Source organism: Pleurodeles waltl, chromosome 3_1 (assembly GCF_031143425.1).
Source record: "Pleurodeles waltl isolate 20211129_DDA chromosome 3_1, aPleWal1.hap1.20221129, whole genome shotgun sequence".
In the NCBI taxonomy this organism is placed as follows: domain Eukaryota; kingdom Metazoa; phylum Chordata; class Amphibia; order Caudata; family Salamandridae; genus Pleurodeles; species Pleurodeles waltl.
Genome location: NC_090440.1, coordinates 1755773575 through 1755797021, shown reverse-complemented (window position 1 = coordinate 1755797021; position 23447 = coordinate 1755773575). Strand labels below are relative to the sequence as shown.

The following is a 23447-nucleotide window of genomic DNA, read 5'->3' as shown; positions in this document are numbered from 1 at the left end:
TATGTCTTTAACAGGAGGGGAGTCACTCCCCTCGTTCTCCAATGGCTGTTCAGTGCATGCTACAAGTTGCAGCAATTGCCTTCTAGCCTCAAAAGTAAGGCGCTGTTGCTTTACAGCTGATTTGTCTATAATCAGCAAGTAATTTCCCGGCACACCATACACAATGAATTGAAAAGGGCAACAATATGGATCCAGCAGTGTAGGCCTGGGATGGGACAAGCAGGAACACTCGACCGGTAGCAGGGTACTCCATCTTACCCCTCAGTGAGGATCAGAACATAGATTGGAAGGGCTGAGAGTGCAGATTATAGGCATTGCGTCACCCCCACACCCTGGCAACAGGTTTCAGGAACATCACCTTGGGACCCCACAGGTGTAAAACCACAGCAAAACACTGATATAAGTACCACACTCAGTTACAGAGGGGAGGGCATTGAAGGCATGCCTCCTTAACAGCTCAAGGCAGCTCCGGGGTGCGTGTGTCATTCCAACAATAGACAGGCTCGTCCTTGTCAACAGGTAGGCCGTAATGAAATAGGCAGCGGCTGGCCTCAAACACACGGGAGCTCCAACAGGTGCCTTCGGTGGTCTCAGGTCTATCCAGCACCCCCAACAGCCCCCGGCACGAATCTGGCAGATCCCACCAAGTCCAGCGCAGCTCACAACCCCAGGCAGCGGCCCAGGTGGCGGCCCAGGTGGCGGCCCGGCTATGCAGGCCCGGCACAGGAGGTCTTCCTCCAAGGCTCGCCTGTCAGGCATCGTGGCGGGCTCTTGGCCGCGTCGCTGAGTTCAGGGCAGCTGGCAGTTCAATCATAGCCGGATGCCGGCTAATAGCACATTGCGGCTCGGGTTCTATTTCAGGATGTTTGCTCTGGCTGGCAGAGCCCAGCTAATTTGCCGCTGCCTTGGTGCTGCGCCAGGCCACACCCCATTGAATGTTTATAGTTGACAATGATTTCTGCTAAACATTGCAGTGCTTTATTGGCTGCATTTAAACATGGTTAATGATTACAGTAAAATAATGGTGGTTTTAAAAATGTGGAGTATTTGTCTTTTTAATGTGCTAACCCCTTGGTACAGCCAATAGGCTTGCCTTATATATCAATGTGGGGATCCTGACTAAGCCAATAGGCCTGCTTGTTTTAAAATGATACCCCACTTCTATTATGATGTTCAATCTGGTATAAGTGAGGGAGGATACTGTGATTTTGAGGTTCATGGCCCATTAGGTATCAAATGTGATTTCAGAACATCACCAAAGGTATTTCAATATGCCTGATTTCTGTATTTGTAAAGTATTAGTATTGAGTACTGTGTGTAATAAATGCAGTTTTCCTTTTCAAAAGAAAAAGTTCTGATTGGACAATCATTTATTGAGTATCACTACTGCGTGCCAGAGGACGTGATTACTAGCCCACACCACCTCCCCTGAGTATGGCTTGGACTGCTCTGCTTCGCTACCCTGGGAAAGTCAATTGCTACAGTGGGGTGCTTGGTTCCCAGTGGCCTCACATCCTGCACAACCAATAACCTAATTTCTTACATACCTCTTGACTCTCTCAGGGTAGTGGGGCAGAGCAGTCCACTTCCTACTTAGGGGAGGTTGTATGGGACAGAGTGGGAAAGAAGGAGCAAAGCCAGTTCGCAGGCATACTACAAACACCCAGTAAAAAATAGTTCAGTCTGTGCCTTTACTTATAAAAAACTGAAAGGTACTTGATTATGCACACATTAATTAATACTATGTATTCATTTACAATATATACATGATAGTAGGTGGAAGCACCTATGGTGATACCCTCCTAACAGTTCACACCCATAGCAAAGCCCTGAACCCTAACACCATGATACCCTCTCACCTTCACTAGACACAATAATAGGGGGAGTAGTGGTTAAAATGCAAGCCTACTAACTTTATGATGGTGTTATTTCATTAAAAAAAAGCAGAAATACATTATAATACACCAATATAAAAGCATTAAAATCACTAAGAATGGTAGCATCTAACAATGCATTAAGGCATGTAATGGCTCAATGTTAACTGAAGCATTTCAAAGCATTTTAATGACCTTCACTGAAAGATGTAATGATTTACTGTTGAACTTATGATGGTCAATAAAGCATACAAAGACCTTCATTAAAATATATAATGATCCATTGCTGAGCTTGACATTGTCAAAAAAATATATTTACATTTTCAATACGGTGGGTGCATGAGTCTTTCTTCTTCATTTATAGAGCCTGTAACACAACCTTAGAGTCCACCAACAGAAGTCCCCACACACCAAAACCTTTGGCAAATCTTCAAGCATTAGAAGTGCATTAAAGCAAAGAAAACCTCTCTACGGCTCATAAATCTAGCCCCCTGGCAGGCTTAGGGCAAGACTAGGAAAAATTAACTGGGGCTTGAGGGGGAGCTGCTACACGTCTGACAGTCCCCCAAAACAACTGTGATCCATTGGAGGTGCCCTTGCCCTCTCAGGGACACCATAGGATTAAAATATGCAAATTTGTGACCCCTCACAAGGGCTTATGGGGCTCTCAGCTGTTTGGCTGCAGTGTGTTCTTTGTTGCAGCCGCAGGCTTTTCCTGTTTTTGGTAACTACTTTGTTCTTCCTTAGATCAGGATTTTTTCTTTTTTTAAGAAAAAAAAAAGGAGATGTGCCCTTATTAAAGATTTCAAGGGAGATCTTCTTGCCCGGATCCCCACCTGCTCCTCATGCCCAGTTAATGAGAGCCAGCCTGGGATCCAGCCCTGCTCCTCTTTGTCCTCTACCCGCTCAGGTGGGAGACAGCTGCTGTACTCGCTCTCCCTTTGTGATGCAGGAGAGCATAAAATGGTAATTTGGGCCTGGGGGAGCTCCCGTGAATCCTAGAACTTCTCCTCTATGACCCTGTGGCTCTCTAGGCCTGCAGAGGCAATGCTTCCCAGGTTCTGGCCCTCCCCCGGGGCCACTGTAGACAGGAGCGAGTTGTCACTTTAGGTTTCCATTAATTTATCTTCTGCAATAAGTCCCTGGGAAATGAGGCCCAATGGACATTTTTTAATAAAGAAGAGGGGAAAACACACACACCTTCCAGGCCATTTTCCTGCTGCTTTGGCCTATGGTAAATGGATCCACCTGGGGACAATTGATAGAAACCACAGGGGGTGCCCTGTGCCTCCCTTCCTAGGTGGACCCAGTGGGGGACCAAGATTCTTTCTGTGTTTTTTTAGCCCCCGTTGGGCCAATCTGGATGGTTCCAGTGATGTTTGACTCCTGATATTTGGCCTCCTGGCCCCTAAAACCTTTTATGTGTCTGGAGCCCGTTTCTCTCATTGGTCTCTCTCTGACTAGAGAGAACATAGGATCTGCTCTATAGCTATAGCTCCATGCCCATGACCTTTCTCCTGTATGGATGCCTGAAACCTTTTGTGACCCTGGGAGGCAGCAGTACCTAAAGGGCCCCCAAGGCCAACTGCTCTCCCTGCCTGCACTTGCCAGGTCCTATGGCATCTTAGCCACTTGCAAGTAGCCTGTGTGTCATCAGAAGTCAGGGCCTCCTCCTTATGGAGGTCGCACGTCTGCAGGACCGGTACACAGAAGATTCAGAGTAACCCTCCAAGGTTCTCTTCAGCAGGTCCATCATTCTACTGTCCTCCAGAGGGTCTAGGGGAGGCAGCACCACTGCCCCTGAGAAACGACTCCTAATCCCTGGTATCCAAATGAAGTCCAAACTCCTGCAGTCCATCTCTACAGAGTCAGGGTTTTTCTCTTTCTCAGCTGGGCTTTCCTCTAGCATTGTTTCCCCCAGGTGCAGACTCTTCTCAAAACTTTCTCACTTGTGCAAGGATTTGTAAGTGGTGGGGGGAGTTCTAGGTACCACTGCCAAGTGCCAAGATGACACATCATCATTCCACCTCTGCCTCAAACATCCTGCAGAGCATTTTGGGCATTTCCAAGATGGCCTCGTCAACTATTCTCTGAGAGCCTAAGCCCCATCCCTAACTCCTCCAAAACGCCAAAGTTTAGCCCATCCTGTGACAGGATCCACAGGTCTGCCTACCCTCTTTCGTTTCTGTGTAGTTGAGCCTTCACATGCGGGGTGCAGTGAGAAAAGTAATTAGCACAAGCAGTTTTCATCCCTACCTTCTCCACTCCCAGAAGCAAGCTTAATTGCTGGCTGAAGGCCCTATTGTACGGGGAAGCCTTTGATCATCCAGCGTGCAAGCAGAGTCATTAACTTGCCCAGCAGGGTAATTCAAAGGGCAGAATCTAATTAGGAGTTGTATCACACAAAAATTATAAATGTTGAAGTGCCACAAGAAGTGCATCATGCTCGTCTCTAGGCCTAACTCTGACAAAGCTGTACTTTGGTGCAGATTTTACTCTTTGAGTATAATACAGTGAAACACTCCACATACCTCAGGGAAGCACTACAGATGTACAAACTCACACTAAGGCCCACTCGTATTGGAAGGCCTGCACAGAGCACAACCCATCCATCGAGGGTCCCTTCTGCAACATACCACCTGTGCACAGTTACAGAGCTGAATCAGATAATTAGTCTCACATGCTCAGCCTGCACGTGTGCACATGTGTACGTACTCATGTGCAATCAACCTAGAGCCTCTTACACTATCTGCGTAGGGGTGGACCTTATCTTAAAAGATGAGCATCAGCAGTTATCACTCTCAGTCCATTTCAGAAGGGTTTAGAGTGAGACTCGGGTTGTGAGACCAGTCCATAAATCTGGTAGCCCCAAAGCAAAAAAACTCAAGTGGAGTAAAAGTGGCAGAACCCATTTCTCACATACCCCATTTACAAGCCCAAAACGAATGATCCACAATTATATCCAATCCGTCACCCACCCATCCAAATATCTACCTCACCAAAACCCTGAACAGCAAGTAAGAATGTGTTGATTTATGTTACTTCGTTGGCTTAACGTTTTCATGTTTTTAATGTTTTTCTGTAACTTAGCTTGCAAGTTAAAGAAACCCGATGGAGACAAGCAACACATTACACATTTCTAAATAGATAGATAAATAAATAAATACCCGATATGTTCCAACCATTTTCGTTGTGACTGCAAAAATGGGCTGAATGTTATTTTCTGCAAGCTTTTGTGCCAAATGGCCCACAGAAGGGTAGTCCTGTTGAAATATTAATGTACAGTCATTTTTAACAGAGGTGTTCACTTTCAAAGCAATACAATTCTATGCAGTAGGTAATTATGATTTTAAGTAGCCCATTTAATAGGTAATTATCAATTTGTTACTTCAGCAGCAAATCTCAAGATTAAATAAATATCAATTACCTCCTATGTGAGGTCATGAGCAGTGCAATCAGGGACTTTGTAATGTTGTATTAGGATAGAACCACAGCATCCACTTAACAAAGTTCTTTCATTGAATTTGTTTTTTATGATGTACTCTGTCAATCCATGTGGCAGGAAAATGCTTACAGTATTTGTGTGGCCACATTGTGTGGGCTCTGGGTACAGACACTGACTTTGGTCATGCCATCTATCCAAGAACCATGAATATATACAACATATAGAACATGGCCTGCACCCAAGCCCTACCCTTTCCCAGCACGGTCTCTGGCCATAATATCTGCCCAAAATCTAAAGCCACAGTGTGTATGACGCATGGCTTGCACCCATTCCATATGGAGTCTGAGCGCAGGGCCAGTTCTTGGGCCATGATCTGTTCCCAGAGTACCCAGTACCACATTACTCACTAAGATATCAGCTGCAGCTGGTGCCCCTGCAGCTATGGCCATAGTTTTGTGACACAGACTTCAGCTCTTATAAGCGCGTCAGTATAGAAATTCTATCTAAATCATCTTCTCACTTCACAGGGCACTCCATTGACCCAGAGGGAGAACCTAGTCTGCTAATCTACAACCTCTAGGTTTCCCGTTATCTTTTCTAACCACCATATTTTTCCTTCAAGACTGCTCTTCCGATTGCCTAGAGACAAATGGAAAAATTGGACTATGCTTTCTTTTTTCTATTGCAAAAACATAATTAATTCTTAAACACACAAAACCAACCTAGCTGGAAACATTACGTGGGTCAACATAATTAACCCGCCGTCCCACTTTCAAGCACTGAGCCCAAGGGTTGCTCCTCTTTTTGTACTTTGGTTGCCTGAGGAAAGTATGACTTTTGGAGTCGCTGGACCTCTTCACACTGACAATTAAGTGTGAAGTAGGCAAGTGTCTCCTCAGAACAGTCACAAGGAGGAAAAAACTGACCGGACCTCGAATCAGGGTGGAACTGATGGATTTAAGACAGATTGGGAGTTCTAGGCACTAACCAGCACTAAACTCAGATCAGAACAAAATTAGGGAAAGAACAGGAATATCCAATGCTGGCCTAAACTCAAAGGAAAAATCATGCCAAAAATATGTAGAGAAAGAGGGGATAATCCCTTGGAAAAATATGTCTAATTGTTTTGCAACACATTGTTTAACAAGCTTTACCCTCTTATCTACTGGAAGAAATGGTATAGGAGGAGACAGGAAAGGTAAACACAGGAACTTGCGACACCATCTTATTTTCTGAAGATCTCACATGTTTCAAGGGAATAGGCAGGGGGTGGCCATCTTAGATTGGAATGCTATGCCCAAGTTCCCACAGACACCCACTCAAAAAGGTGCCTGACATTCATGCCCCTTCTGCCTCTCTTCTCCGCCTTCCCGTAGGCAGAAGCCCCAACAAGCTGCTACCACAGCATATGACACCAGTAACAGGGAACACAAGAGCTCAAACTCCCTCATTCCTGAGAAGTGGAAGGATAACCCAAGGATTGTAACCACTGTGGCCACGCCCCAGATGCAGGCCATGGTATAATACCACATCCGAGATCCCAGCCATCTCCCAGAAGTTAAATGCAGTGGTACTTAGGTCAGGCCTATTGGCAACAACACCCAGACAGGAAGGGAGTGTAATCACTATGGTCACGGAGTGTAACAGCCACATACTGAAAACACTGTACACTGCCACAGCAGTAACGATGAATATAAACAGGTGCCTAACCAGATAGGCCCAAACAGAACAACCACGGTCTTTGTTGCTTAAACACCCTTAAATAATTAAAAAACCACATTGCCAGGCAAAACTCCAATTCAGAATCAAAGAACAATTCACAAAGTTCAGAACTCTCTCACATGGCTTATCATTGGCCCCCCAACACACCAGATCCATCTAAAACAAAGCTAGTTGTTCTGCAGTAAAAGACCATTACTTGGATCAAGTACTGAAAGCAGACAGTATCCCTGCTTCACCTGCACCCACAGACACGTCACCTACAACTAGAAATGTCACGTCAAACTTTCCGTTTTTAGAAAATACCCAGAACCAACTTCAGCAGTCTGCTTCAACTTCTCACACTGAGAAAGAACTAGAGAGAGCCATGCCCAGGTGACACCACCTCAAACAAGTGGAAACCTTCAGGCCAACCAAAACTGCATTCGTTAGCAAATTCTTTAATGGGGGGAGTCCTGTCGCCTCTAAAACATTGCTGTCACTCTTCTTTTAAATAAATCCACACTAGACCCATCTGACCCAATAAATATTGACTGGAAACCTACCTGGATTTCTAAATAATAACAGAATAAACTGTCAGCTCCTGTCCCGTTAAAAAAATTCCAAACACCAACTAATCTGACCTGTATCCCACACATGGCACGAAAAAGAAAATCTGTGAACAGCAGCCTATACAGGGAGTGCAGAATTATTAGGCAAGTTGTATTTTTGAGGATTAATTTTATTATTGAACAACAACCATGTTCTCAATGAACCCAAAAAACTCATTAATATCAAAGCTGAATATTTTTGGAAGTAGTTTTTAGTTTGTTTTCAGTTTTAGCTATGTTAGGGGGATATCTGTGTGTGCAGGTGACTATTACTGTGCATAATTATTAGGCAACTTAACAAACAAAAAATATATACCCATTTCAATTATTTATTATTACCAGTGAAACCAATATAACATCTCAACATTCACAAATATACATTTCTGACATTCAAAAACAAAACAAAAACAAATCAGTGACCAATATAGCCACCTTTCTTTGCAAGGACACTCAAAAGCCTGCCATCCATGGATTCTGTCAGTGTTTTGATCTGTTCACCATCAACATTGCATGCAGCAGCAACCACAGCCTCCCAGACACTGTTCAGAGAGGTGTACTGTTTTCCCTCCTTGTAAATCTCACATTTGATGATGGACCACAGGTTCTCAATGGGGTTCAGATCAGGTGAACAAGGAGGCCATGTCATTAGATTTCCTTCTTTTATACCCTTTTTTGTCAGCCACGCTGTGGAGTACTTGGACGCGTGTGATGGAGCATTGTCCTGCATGAAAATCATGTTTTTCTTGAAGGATGCAGACTTCTTCCTGTACCACTGCTTGAAGAAGGTGTCTTCCAGGAACTGGCAGTAGGACTGGGAGTTGAGCTTGACTCCATCCTCAACCCGAAAAGGCCCCACAAGCTCATCTTTGATGATACCAGCCCAAACCAGTACTCCACCTCCACCTTGCTGGCGTCTGAGTCGGACTGGAGCTCTCTGCCCTTTACCAATCCAGCCACGGGCCCATCCATCTGGCCCATCAAGACTCACTCTCATTTCATCAGTCCATAAAACCTTATAAAAATCAGTCTTGAGATATTTCTTGGCCCAGTCTTGACGTTTCAGCTTGTGTGTCTTGTTCAGTGGTGGTCGTCTTTCAGCCTTTCTTACCTTGGCCATGTCTCTGAGTATTGCACACCTTGTGCTTTTGGGCACTCCAGTGATGTTGCAGCTCTGAAATATGGCCAAACTGGTGGCAAGTGGCATCGTGGCAGCTGCACGCTTGACTTTTCTCAGTTCATGGGCAGTTATTTTGCGCCTTGGTTTTTCCACATGCTTCTTGCGACCCTGTTGACTATTTTGAATGAAACGCTTGATTGTTCGATGATCACGCTTCAGAAGCTTTGCAATTTTAAGAGTGCTGCATCCCTCTGCAAGATATCTCACTATTTTTTACTTTTCTGAGCCTGTCAAGTCCTTCTTTTGACCCATTTTGCCAAAGGAAAGGAAGTTGCCTAATAATTATGCACACCTGATATAGGGTGTTGATGTCATTAGACCACACCCCTTCTCATTACAGAGATGCTCATCACCTAATATGCTTAATTGGTAGTAGGCTTTCGAGCCTATACAGCTTGGAGTAAGACAACATGCATAAAGAGGATGATGTGGTCAAAATACTCATTTGCCTAATAATTCTGCACTCCCTGTACAAATCTGACAAGGGACCACTCTTCATGCTGATCATCTTCGATCCATATGTGATATTTCACACTGTATGCCATACCATTCTTCATCACAACTACAATCAGTAGCCCACGTTACCAACCAGACACTGAAATGGTTCTCAAAGACTGTTCACCGGAGGTCAGAATTGGAGTGTTTTCATTATGTTCAGTGATCTGCGAGGTATGAAGTATCTCTCCTGCCTCCTCTACTGATCAACAGCTACACCAAAACAGTCACAAACATCCTTGGATCCTACAACTTCCTGTTCCGCTCAAATACCAATAGTGTGCAATATTTCTATGAGTCAAAGGCAAGAAAAACAATTTGTATATGACTATAATGGCCAAAAAAAAGAAAATGTAGATGAGCCAAAATCACTTAAAGCTCAACAGCTTCAAGAGCGAAAACCTGGAGTTTGGCCCTCCCCACTCCCAAAACTGAACTGAAGTTATCCGCCCACTCCAACTTCCTACAGAGAAATCATACCAATCAAAAGAAATCTCAGAAACCTAGGCAGCATCTAGTGTGCTGACCTCAATAATAACTACAAACCTGGAGCAGTGGTCAAATCATTATACCTTTCATACCCATTGAACACCACCTGCCAAAAGTCAAAGTATGGTAAACTCCCAATTAAACTACAGCAACACTCTCTCTAAACGTGCCATTTTACCGAAGCTCCCAAAGCACTGGTTGTATGCCTGATCAATGGAGTGGGTAAAACCCAAAACACCACCTGTACTGCAGAAATATTCAATGGCTGTAGGTAAGTAGAAGATAAGCTTCAAAACACTGCTTCACTTCTAGATGTGAGAAAGGATCAACATCAACATACACATGGACAACAAGAGAAACAATCGCCTGAAAGCCACTCGGCTCAAACAAACTGAATCATCTCAAGTTCCCTTGAACAAACTGCATGTGCTTTAGTAGTGGTCACTGCCAATGGAACAGCCTCCATCACCAAATAGGGCAACTTAAAAAAATAATAACATGTTCACTGATTTGGTGCGAGCTATGGGTCCTCATAAGGATGGGTATTCTAACATTGCCCTTTCATGGCCCCTGCATTTTTTCAAAACGAAATTTGAGTACAAGCAGAGCAAAGCTGATTCTTGAGTCTCCTATGGGGCATAAATAGGCAGCGCCTATTGTAAAATAAGGTTGCAGAGATTTGCAAACTACCATTCTAGGTACTAAAACCTCCTAACTATTGACAACATTTTCAATGTATTTGCCAATTAGGTTTCAAATGTAATTTATAGTTTGGGCCTCGAGCACTAAACTGTCAATGTATAGCTATTATTTCTTAATATGTCCAAAAATACTTTACAGATTTACACTACACTACAAAAGTACTTCAAATGTGACCTGCCCTTCCTCCTTGTCATCATTGTTGTCAATCTGTACAGTTGTTTTTGGTGGGTGCTTGACCAAACATTTTAATGGTATTTTTATTGTGCAGACCCTTTAGATCTTTTAGCCACTCAATCACAAGAGGATTCTAAATTTGGAAAAAAAACTTGCCTAATATTCCTCATGTGCAGGAGCTTTCTCCCACTACGTAGAGTATACTTGTGGTCTTTTGATTTGATGCAGCGGGTTTGCACTGTGCAGATCGTTGGTGTAAACTCAAGTACAAGCTGCACTTGAGCGAATGGACTTTTAGTCCAGGGACTGACCTGTGACACAACAAATCAAGTACAATGAATTACAGTGAAGCACATCAGGTCCACAAGAATCATGAAAGAGTGGTAGATTTGCTAACCGTGAAGGTTTATTAGCCGATTATCACTGTTACGATCTAAAATCATTCAAATTAGTAGTAAATCAGTAATCAACATGTGAATCCATTGATAAGTCTAATTCAAAGTGATTCAAAATAGCAAATACCAAGACAAACTTTAAAGTTGTCATAAGTAAATTGAGGCAGGCTTCAGCTTCCCATGAAGGGAGGTTTCCTAATATGCCAAGCTATGAAGTCGGATGAGTTGAGGAGAAGAGAAGACAAGCAAAGGTGTCAGCAAGTGAAGCCTCTAAAAGGATGAATAAAATAAAGATTCAGTCAGATTGATGAGAATGGCTTTGTCCAGGATTCTAACCCTTTAGGCATGTGCAAAAAAGAAGCACCTTCTTTAAAGATAGTGGAGAAGACATCTGATCTAACTAACTCAGCAGTGCACAACTAAACAGTAGAAATCTTTACTGTGAAGAGCTACTCCTTATGGTTCCCATGAAGAGAACCAATCAGGATTGAACACTTTCTGATAAGCTAGTTCCTTCTTCTCAGCCATCACACAATGGAAGTCTCTGCTGCATAACCTTCAATGGATATCTTGTAGTGGGATGATACTGTGTGGCAAGTGCTGAGGTTTATTATTCAGCTCTCATGGAACACATACAGATAAACATTCCCACAGGCATTAAAACATTGTGGTACAATTCCAACTAATGTGTACTGTTGTAGCTGGACTCCTGAAACAAAAGAAACATAAAAAATAGAAGGCAGGCAAAAGATGAGATAATTTAACGTCAGCCGTTTTAAACTGAGGTCTTTAGAGTCTGACAGACCCACATAATTTATTTATTAGTATTCTACACCTTTTTAATAAATCTTGCTAATAGTTCCATTAACACTGATGTTGACCTTTCCTGTCTGCCAGATCATCACATTAACCAACCTAATTTGATGTTTTTCATATGTCTGTTATAAACTTGAACTAGATTTAGCCATGTTGTACATCTTCTGTTTCAACTGGCAACTACCTTTTGAGTTTAGACAATTGCTGGAACATGAAAGTAGGGAATGTCTGGAAAGACTTCAATTTGCATATCCTTTTTTTAACTTTTTTAACTAAACTGTAAACTTTACAACTGAGACGGGAGTGTGGCACTTTCCAAAACGACTAGTGAGCAGAACATACATTGATGTCTGCCAGATCATCACATTAACCAACCTAATTTGATGTTTTTCATATGTCTGTTATAAACTTGAACTAGATTTAGCCATGTTGTACATCTTCTGTTTCAACTGGCAATTACCTTTTGAGTTTAGACAATTGCTGGAACATGAAAGTAGGGAATGTCTGGAAAGACTTCAATTTGCATATCCTTTTTTTAACTTTTTTAACTAAACTGTAAACTTTACAACTGAGACGGGAGTGTGGCACTTTCCAAAACGACTAGTGGGCAGAACATACATTGATGCTCTTCTCAACTTAAGCTTTGGAGAAGCCTGGTTTTTAGCTTTTGTGCAAAAGAGTAGAATCACCTACTTGCTTTCTGCCAGATAAATTCCAGTGCTGGTGAATGTTAGGAAAGCTGACTCTTCAGTCACAAAATAGGATTTTCCATGTGTCTGGAGCTAAATATATATCAATATGTTAAAGAGTCACCACCAAACCTTTACATTAGTCATGATATCTCAATACTGAATCATTTTCTGATTAAGACGTCTCCTGCTGATCCAATGTTTGTCAAGTGTCCATCTTTTGAATATTGTAGCTTTGCCTGAAGGGAATAATGCGTACCTAAGCCACATCGTATAGGACAAATAGGCAGCACCCAAACTTACTTTTCTGGGGGAGATGTGGCAGGATGTCGCATTCAGAAAATGGTGATGCACTCCTAAAAACAAAGCTATATTTTCTCTACAAATCGAAAGTTGAACAAAACAACATAAAGAGTCACTGTATTGATATATAAAGTGGCCCAGTGGCAGGCGTGGGTGTTTGTTTGCTGAAGGTCCTCTTTAATACATCTACTTCTCCTTACACCTCTCAGTATGACTCACTTAAAGGGACATTTCTCTTGTTTTCAGCTATTCATACTTTATTAGCCCGTTCTGATTAGGATTGGTTTTGAGGAGAAACTTACAAATTCATTGCTCATCTTGTACAGGCTGTCTTCCATGTGACACTGACCATCGTTCGGTGTCAAAATGGCTGCTAGCTTCCCATCCCCAGCAAAATGAAAACCGTCATCTGTTGCATATACCAGCAAACGGGTATTATTACGCCAACCAATTTTATTCTGAAAAAAAAAACACACGTTAACTCTGCTAGAGTTGAACTTTGAGAAATATTTGTTTGGTAATTGGATAACCTTAGAAACATTACTATTCACAACAGCAATATAAAATGGACATGATCCTGTCAAACTGCATACTCAGAATGGCTAAATCTGTGCAATATTACTCTACGACCCACCAAGGGCAGAAAATGCATTCTAAAGCTAAAACAGAAATTCCAAAAGCAAAGAATTTATGTGTTATTTATCACATGCAAATAGTTTCTATATAGTTTCTTTTTAGATGGGTCGTTTTTAGGTCGAAGCCCAGCTGTATGGTTTGCAAAGACATCTTGGGGACATTCTGAAAGCTTCCCTGGCAATGTATTCTGCCCATTGCTTACCATTGGCTTTGTGGTTTGTAACTCACATGTGCTTACTTGTATTTGCTGGCTTTATTTGTTTTAGGCTGCCCAGTATATTTTTGTTCCTTCTATGGAGTATACCCTGTTGACCATCACTCCTTGTATTCCTCCACAAGTGCTTGCTTTCTATGAACAGGCCTTTAAATTTTGTTCTTATCTTGTCACATTTGCTGTGCATTCAAGGACAGAGTTCAAATGTCAGGCTCTGTCTTCCAGAGAAACTGGTGTTTACTTTTCTTTCTCTAACTTCAAAGTGAGCGGATTCATGTGACAATCCTGCTGCGCACCCATGTGAGAGGAAAGGCTGTAGGATGTTTTTCTAGTACACAACACAATTTAAATGTCTGTAAATGAGCTGTGCAAATATTTCTGAATATTTCAAAATTAGGGAAAGCACATATGAAGCATATTTTATTGGATTCTGAAGTGCTGTGAAAACAAATAACTTAATATGATCAAATCAAATCAATATACTTCATGATGTCATTTTCACACATTATTGTTTGTGCCCTGTATAGTTTGATCAGTAAAACTATGTCTGTGAAAGTGTAATGATATTTCAAATGAACAATTGTTGTCTGTAATGGCAGTGCACTACCACAATGTGCATACTTAACTCTGTGCAACTCTGCTCTACGCCACTAGACTCCACTCTATACCACTGCACTCTAAGCCACTCGACTCCACTCTATGCCACTCAACTCCACTCTACGACACTCAACACTGACACTTTACTCCACTCTACGCTACACCACTCTATGTCACTCCACTACATGACAGGCCACTCTATACTACTCCACTCTATGGCACTCCACACCACACTATGACACTCCACACCACTTTAACACTCCACTCGACAACACTTTACTATATGCCACTCCACTACATGCCACTCTACAACACTGTACTCCACTCAACGCCACTCCAAACTAAGCCACTCTAAGGCACTCTACAACACTCCACTGTACGCCACTCCATTCTATGACAGTGCATTCCATTCGGTTCTACTCCACTCCATGACAGTCCACGATGCTCTATGCAACACTACTCTACACCACTGTACTTCGCTCTACCCCACCGCACTCAGCTCTTCAACATTTTACTCTCTTTCTTCATCTTTCCTCCCTGCTGTTATTTTTCTCTTTTTCTTGTACTTATTGTACTTTATCTTTCACCACTACTGTCCCTTTCTCCTTGTCTCTTTCTTCCAGCTTCTTTATTTTTTTCTAATCTTTCTTTCACCTTTTACTCTCATTTTTCCTTTACTTACTTTCTATCCTTTTCTTGTTCTCTTTTCCATTCTCTAGCTTTCTTTCTTTACTCTTTCTCTGTCACGCTCTTCCTTTTTTCTACTTCCTCCTTTGCCCATCTTTCATTTACCCTTTAATAACATTCATTCTTTCACTATCTCTGTTATTTCTTCCTCCTTCCTTCGTAATGTCTCTTTTCCATCCTCCATCTCCTTTCTTTCATTGCCCCTTTCTCTGTTCATTTTTTATTTTTCTTTATTATTTCTCTCCTTTTTTTATTCTCTTTCTTCCCCTGACATTCTCTCCTTCCTTCTTTTTTTTCATAAACAAGTTTGATTGGTTTAATAAGAGAAAAAGAATACACAGAGAAGGCCCTCTTGTTATCAGCATAAAATAAACAACATATAGACAGCTGGGAAATTTTCAGTACAACACCCAAACACACGTATGGCCTGTTATTGTTACACAACAAATATTTCACATCCTTGGTTGTTCATGTAAGGAAATCCAACCATATCCCCCATACCGTGGTATGTTTGTGAGGGCATCCCTTTGCCTCATAAACCGATTTTTCCTGACTTGCACACCAATCAATCCCAAGTCTCCACTTCTGGAGGGACGGTGCTAGGGCGGAATTCAAGTTGGCTGCAATGTCTCTTTTCGCCACCATCAGGGCAGTTCCCACAAATGGTCAGTCTGCCCTCTAGCCCTCCATTCCCTCCATTATACCCAGTAAGACCATCCCTGGGGACATCTGTTGCTCCCACCCCATCACTGCATTAAGCTCATGGAATATCTTTCCCCAGTATTTTACTATGTGGGGGCATTTCCAGACCATGTGAAAGAAGTCCGCAGAGTCTTCTGAGCACCTAGGACAGTGGAAAGTGGGACAGAGACCGGCTCGATACAGCTGGACAGTAGAGAGGTACGACCCATACATAAAATACATTTGTACCAGTCACAGTCTAGACGATATAGCTATTAGTCTTGGTTCCATTAGTGCATCCTGCCAGTATGTCTCCTCAAGGGGGCCCAACCATCCCTCCCATCTAGCCCTGAGATGGTCTAGTTCACCTGGGGCATGATTAATTAACATTTTATACATTTGGGACACACCTTTTTTCCCCAAAGCCCCCATGAGCAATTTGGCCTCCAGTGGACTATGTTCAGGTATTGTGTCTTTGTGAGACAGGTGTACACTCGGCATGGCAAAGCTGAAGGTATTTATAAAATTGCGTACAGGAGAGTTGGTACGTGGTCTGTAGGTCCTGAAAGGAATGCATTGATCCCGCCCTCCACACATCTCCCAACTGTGAAATTCCCAGCAAGTCCCATCTCCCGAACCCGCATAGGGTGGTCAATTTCTTAAGCCACGTGCCTTGCCACAAAGGAGTCTGCTGGGTGATGACATTGTCGTGTATGACGTAGGGCCGCACACCAAGGAAGGAAAGCCACTCTAGTCACTGGGTCCAATTTGCGGGGAGCCATAGATGAGATCTAATATTTGTGGGAAGCTAAGTGAGGTTAATTCAAGTTGATATGCCGGGTCGGCCCATCCCCCATTAAACCAATCATGAACAACCAAGAGCAATGTCGCTAAATAATATAGGTAAGGGTTTGGCCATGCTCACCCCTGCCGTACACCCCCCTCTGGCAGTGTTGCAATGCAATTCGGTGTCTAGTGCCACGCCAAAGAAATGAGACTGCTGTTCTATCTAGTGTTCGGAACCAGGAGCGTGGGATCGGACCTGGAAAATCTAAAGCACATATAAAATATGCTGCAGTATAATTTTATACAGTGCTGCATGGCCCAAAACGCTTAGTGGCAATGTTTGCCATCGCCGTAAGTCTGCATTGGACCGAGACACCAGTAAGATTTAGAGACCATGCCAGCTCTGGGAAGAGGGCCACCCAAATGCCTAAATATTTGAAACTTAACCGATGGATAGGCACCACCTCTTGTCAGTCATAGCACTCCAGTGATGGCGCTTAGGGCAACAGGACCAATTTGGCTGGGTTCATTCGGAGCCCTGATGCCTCCTCATAGCAGCGCAGAAGATGAAAACTTTGCAGGCCAGAATCTCTGGGTTTTGCCATATTTAGCAGAACGACATCAGCAACCAAAGCTGCGCGATCTTCGTATGCATTTTCCCAGTTCCATCCTTGATACAGTGGATCTATTTTAATCAGTTGTGCTAGAGGCTGAATGGCCAGGACAAAAAGAAGAGGGAATAGGGGGCAGCCCTGACGCAGGAGTTAAGATACCATTAACCTTTGGGTTAGTGTATAAGGCGTGAACCAATTGACAAAATCAGGGTCCCATGCCAGCACACCGCAGCACCATGCAGAAACATCCTGCAATATATTTCCCTGCATGGAATTATGATGCCAATATGTAAATATGGTCAATCTCATCCTTATGGTCGTGATTTTGTTTGATGGTGTTCATTGGTGTGAAAAATAGCTTGGTAAAATTATACAAGCAGAGAACAAAACATCCTTTGAAAGAAGGCAAACTAGGAAACTTTGCAAAGGGAAAACTCTGACCTCTTATCCAAAATGTAACAAGAAAATCTTTTTGAAACACAATGCTACTTTGCACTGCAGTCCCATTACGTACTGTTTTACATACGGTAAAAGATTGCTGTTCTTCTCCATTTTTTGGCTACAGTCTATGTAATATTCCAGGCGTAAACCAAGAGTATTCGTGGCTTGCTCCAAAAATTCATGATAAAGCCAGGAGTACTACTAGAGAAAGCCATCCCTACTCATGCAGCAGTCTTTACGAGTCCGGCCTAGTGGTTTTGATGCAGCAATATAGCATCGAAGACCACTAAATCCAGCATATGGGTTCTCATGGGCACCTATATCTAATGAGATGTGTGAAGAGAGAAATAATAATTTATTACTTTATTATGTAACACTTCATATTACACTTCCACGATTTCTAAGTGCGGTAAATAAAAGTTGTCATTACAGCCCAACTTACTGGCATTCAAGTTTTTGACCTCAAACATAATGGGTGGCTGAGTTGGCCCTGTAGGTATTTCAGGTTATGACCTGCAGACCATTTCTGCCTATCTCATGGAAAAGCTCTTAACTCACTGGGCAATGGTAATGCCCAGCTGGAGTTGAAAAAGTCTACACCACCCACGTGTTCTATGAGGAGAGTGTAGTTCAGCAACCAATGCTGTTTGCTGAGTTCTAAGGTGGTACCTCTTGATGCTGTTACTACAGAGGAGTCTGTGACGGCTTCTTGGTGTCTATTTGACTGTTTGGAAGAAGAACCACAAAGCCATGGATGTTAAACAGGCCTCCGTTTGCATGAAGCAAGAGAGACAAGACTCACTCAGAGCATTAAAGGAGGGATGGGACAGCACTGTTATGACTAACTTATTGACTCTGTCTAACACTGAATTCAAGTAGGGCCTATGTGTGTTGGAAACATTCATGGTTACTATTAAGAGGTACTTTATTATAAGAAAGACTTGTAAAATAATAAGACTGTAGGAGAACATGTTCCACACTCACATATTGATTCTATGAAATATTCCCTCAGTACCATAAAAGTGTAATGTGTGGCTTCCAGATTTTGCTTTCTAACACTGATATTAGCTGATGCAGAGCTGATTGCCTTTTTGTTCTCACATTGATTATGCCCAGTTGATTTGTCTTTGTATGGACGATAAATACCACTTCATTTATAAAAGACTTGTAAGGGAATTTGGTTTCAAGAGCTCTATGACTTTATTGTTTGGTGATCAGATCTGTAATTTTGCTCCGATTCCATACAGCCACTGAAAAAACACATGATGTCATTTTTCATGGCAGCGAGAAAGAACTGAATGAATCAAATGTAATGCCCTTTTAAGTGCAACAGTTTCACCAGAGAAGGAAAAGGTAGCAGGGTGAGATGGTCCACGCAACAGCCAGGGTGAATGCTGGAGAAGGAGACCAAATGGAGGGGGTAGGGTTGGGTCAAATCCTTCTGGAGAGTCATGCCTCAAATGTGGTCAATTGGGACATTCGAAGAGAGATTGCCCTAATGTAACTGTAAGTGTAGCCTCACAATCTAACCTTCTCAAGTTCATGAAAATTATTTAAAACCAATATTCTAATTATTAGGACAGCCTGAGAGGTACAGACTGTACCAATAGATGCCCTTTTCCAGGTGGATCAAAACAGAACTTATATTAAGTGTTTGATCAAGGGTAAACCCACCACATGTCTGATTGATAATGGCACTAGCTGGCCTGCTTTCAAAACCTCTGAATTCTCCTCATTACTTTTCTTGAGTTTGTCCATTGATGCAGTCAGCATCTCAAATCAGAGAGTTCCTTACAACATCATTCATGGTGTTTCCGTTACTTTTGTTCCAAATACAGATGAACATACTTTCGTGTAGAGTCCTTCTTCTCTTGCTAATTTGTTAAGTAGGGATCTGCTACGCAAGTTCAACTGTACAACCTTCTCCACCAGCAACGGAGTCTTCTTGAATGCCACACAAGACAACAAGAAGAAAGAGATGGCCATGCTGTGTGAGTCAAACAATCAAAATGCAATGTGCGGTCCTCAGGCGTCTGAAGATATAACTGAATTGTATGAACAAGTTCCTTCTGTTTTGTGGTCAATACATGTGCACAATGTCATCTGAATTTCATCAAGCCCAGTTAAGATTACATTTAATCCAATAAAAAAGTAACTTAGCTTTCTGCAATGTTCGTTAGGTCCAAATTCCATTGTGGGAATTAAACCCATTATTGCGGATCTCATAAATAAAGCACAATACTTCAGTACCTACTGTTAGTATAAGCAATACCCAATTTTCCCCATCAAAAAGGTGGGAAAGACAAATGCATACCATTTTGTATTCTCTAAGCATTTTACCATCCTTTTCTGCATCTCAGCCATCACCCAATGGTTCACAGGGCTGGATTTAAGTTCTGTCTTCTTTTCAATCCCTATCCATAAGGAAAGTCTATAACTCTTCTCCACTCTTCACCTAAGAATTTGGCAGAGTGCAAGTAGCTTGGTGAAGACTCCCTCGGGGGTTTACGGAGTGTCCATCCATTTTTTCTCAAGCTATGCAAGCTATGGAAGGAGATTTGGACATCTTGGTCTTCCCAGAGAAATCTCTGTTATTTTGTTTCAGTATGTTTATCACCTTTTATTTGCCCCTGCCACTTTATAATTATGGAAGTTTGATTCCCTGTATTTCCTCACTGAACTTGCTAAGAAGACCAAAGAGAAATTTGGATTGTTTCCCACATACAATATTTAGGTCATCATGTCTTTGCCATGGAGTGCCATCTGTCTGCTGTCGAGATTGAACCCATCCATAAGTTGCCATGGCCTGTGACTATCTCACAGGTATACATTTTCTTGAAATGATGGGATACTGCAGGCCATCAATTTAAGGTTTTGCACCTATTATTTACCCAATCAAAACATATGTCCAGAAAGGTACCAATGAACTCTTCAGTTGGACTAAAGATGAACAGCAAGCCATGATGGATGTGAAACAGATAAAGTAAACCCTTTACATTATACTTCCATGAGCATAACAGTTTTGCTCTGGGAGTATTGGTGCAGGATCATGGGGATTAGAAAAAGCCCATTGCCTAATATTCCTCTGCTCTTCATACTGTAGCTGCTGGACTCCCTCTTTTCTTGCGCTCTGTCGCAGCTGCTGCTCACCTTCTAGAGCAGTGGTTCCCAACCTGTGGTACGCGGACCCGCAGGGGTCGTGACACATTCCCAAGGGATTCGCAGGCTGTGCCGGGGGGGAAGGCACTTCTCCAGCTGAGGCCTCCAACAAACACGTGGGTGTTGTTATATTTATTACTTCCTTTGTTCAGCAGTCTTAAAAGCAGTGCACAGTTCCTTGTACCTCCAGCAGCTTTACGGCAATAATAAAAGTGTCAAGATAACTCTAGTAATTATTGTACCTGCTGGTGAGAGATGGCAGTTTTGTGCAGTGTCAGTTTTTGACTTAAAGGTAGAGCAGATGGTTAATATGCCTCCTGCAAAGCATGTGTATCATGCAAAGAACAGTATTTTATGTGCACAGCACAGCAGGTTACTGCTTTTGTCACAGAGATTATTTTGTTACTGTTCAGTTCATAAATTACAATCGTAATCTAGCATAGTGAGCATTGAACTTCCATTAAAGAGCTGCATGCAAACTGCATGGCACAAATTAGAACGTTGTTTTTTCCCAGTCTTTCATTTTCCTTATGCTGCTAACAAATGTGCGCTTGCATAAAAATGCATTCTTATTATTAAAGTTATGCTACCCACTATGTTCTGTTCTGAATCCTGAGTTTGTGCTTCTCCAGACCAAGCACTCTTAGAAAAATGCCTACCAGTGTGGATGACATGTGAATCCTACACCTTGTAGTGGTATGAGAGGAGCTATAAAACAAATGAATTACATGTGACACAAGGGAGAGATGAGGCCCTTATGAGTTTACTTCCTTTCATCACCACATTTTTTTGTGAAAAATCTTTCTTAGATCTTTTGTAACTAAAAAAGTAAAAACTGAAATTGCTTGGGAAATGTTGAATCTGACCGGATGATTAAACTTTCCTAAATAAAACCAAACATCTAAAAGTTAGTTGCTGAGATGCAGCGCCAACCTTCCAATTTTTTTTTATTTTTTTTTTGCGTATTTTTTCAATATAAAATAATTATGTCTTTAGTAATTTGAGTATTTGTTTGTGTACTTTTTGAGAATTACTGTTTTAATGTTTGAAATTTAAATAGTACAAATTGTTTGGGGGTCCACCTCTTCCAGTAATGATTCAGTGGGGGTCCTCAGGAGTCAAAAGGTTGGGAACCACTGCTCTAGAGACTTCTGGAAACATTATGTTTGAGTCTTCCTTAATTGTTGCTGTTCCCCACTATGTGACTGCCATTTTTCTCATCACTAAAACACAAAATCTATCCACCGGAATACTGACCCGTTATGACATCCTATTACTGTCCTCTTCTTATAAAACCTTAGTCTGCTGTCCTGTTCTTAACCCAGCCTTGTTAATACCCACCTTTCAGGAAGGTGGGTCCCATGGCTTCCTACTAGTTAGAGAATATGTACCAAAGCCCCAAACTGATTTATTTGCTGCACAAATACCCAACAGTGATGTTGTCTAGTTTGTAGATGCCTCATGTCTCAGAAATGACCAAAAATGGCAGAAACCTGTCGACCAACCATATCCGAGTGCAGAGTTACCTATATCACTTCACTTATTTTATTTTACAGTTGGATACAGGAATAAGGTTTACAAAGTCTGCCCTTAGGTAATTGTAATATTTAGATTAATTCTTTAATATCCTGCCAAAGTTGAGGCAGGTTAGATAGTGCTACCCTTAAGAATTTGCAATTCCCATTGTGTGCATGAGAGCAGCACAGTGGGGTACTGGATACTTCAAACACCTTTAGTGAAACTGTAAAAGAGATGCTTAGTAAACCCAGAGAAGCTCACATCGGTCCAGGGCTTCTGAATGTGGTAAGCAGTGAGCCTGATGATGAACCATGCCACCAAGGGGGGGGTGAGGACAAAGTATTCTTTGATCATGGGGTTCCCCCATTCCATGTCCCACAGACATGCACAACTACTAAAGGATTCTCGACAAGTAGCACCACTTTTGCTTTTGATCAGCAGTTGCATTTGTGTTATGATGCAGTTTTAGGGAGGACATACTGTAGGTCTATTACGTCCCTCTCCCTCCTCGATTTGAAAGTATAAAAACTCTTCCAGGTGATGCTTGAGCGATACAGGTGAATAGAGTAACCAAAAGGGGCACAGATATTATTGCAATTCATATTTTTCATATGGATGGTGAAAGAGGGAACCTTAGAGAAACCGTTTGACACTGTGTCATTCTGGTACATTTTGAAGATTAAGGGTTTTGGTCTGTTCCAATTGTTAATAGGGTTAGATTATAGTTCCAGTTTTTTCCGGTAGAAGCTACAGAAGAAAAAGCCTGGTTGAGTGTATTTTTTTTTTTCAGGGGTTTATACGGTTTTCCTCTTGTTTCATTCTTTCAATTTATATTATGGGCGATATATTTCTATACAACATATTGATAAGATCATGTGGGTCGCACCACACCTAGAGTGAGAGGCCTCGGGTCTATGATGGCTGCCAGATATGGCTCAAGTGGTCCAGGGTAAGATCAATGAGGCATTAGCAATGCATTTAAAAATATTTTAGGTGGGTGAGTAGGCAGAAGATCAGAACAAATCCAATCCAAGTTAGGAACTTATTAGGCTATTCCTTAGCTCCTCAGTTTGCTGACTGATCAGAGGTTTGTTGGACAACTGACTACATGGGAGAGGTAAGGTCCTGAGGTCGTAGAGTCTTCCTAAGGATTTCTACAGTAGTTATTGTGATTTAGTAGGCCCGTGATGGAGGTCAGTTTCCTCCTCCCTGAGGGAACAGACTATAGTTCTACTCCTCAAATTGC

The 23447-nt window shown here is 42.1% G+C and overlaps 1 protein-coding gene across 5 annotated transcripts in view; it reads right to left on the bottom strand.

Annotated features, from left to right (window-relative positions):
• Positions 1-23447, bottom strand: part of ITGB2 (integrin subunit beta 2) — a 487597-nt gene that overhangs the window by 122217 nt on the left and 341933 nt on the right. For all 5 annotated transcript variants that reach the window (XM_069225707.1, XM_069225705.1, XM_069225706.1 and 2 more), the window contains 2 exons: positions 13171-13326; positions 5042-5137 (listed from right to left, as the gene is read on the bottom strand). In XM_069225707.1, coding sequence (XP_069081808.1) covers positions 5042-5137; positions 13171-13326 — 252 coding nt within the window. The remainder of the gene's footprint in view (positions 1-5041; positions 5138-13170; positions 13327-23447) is intronic.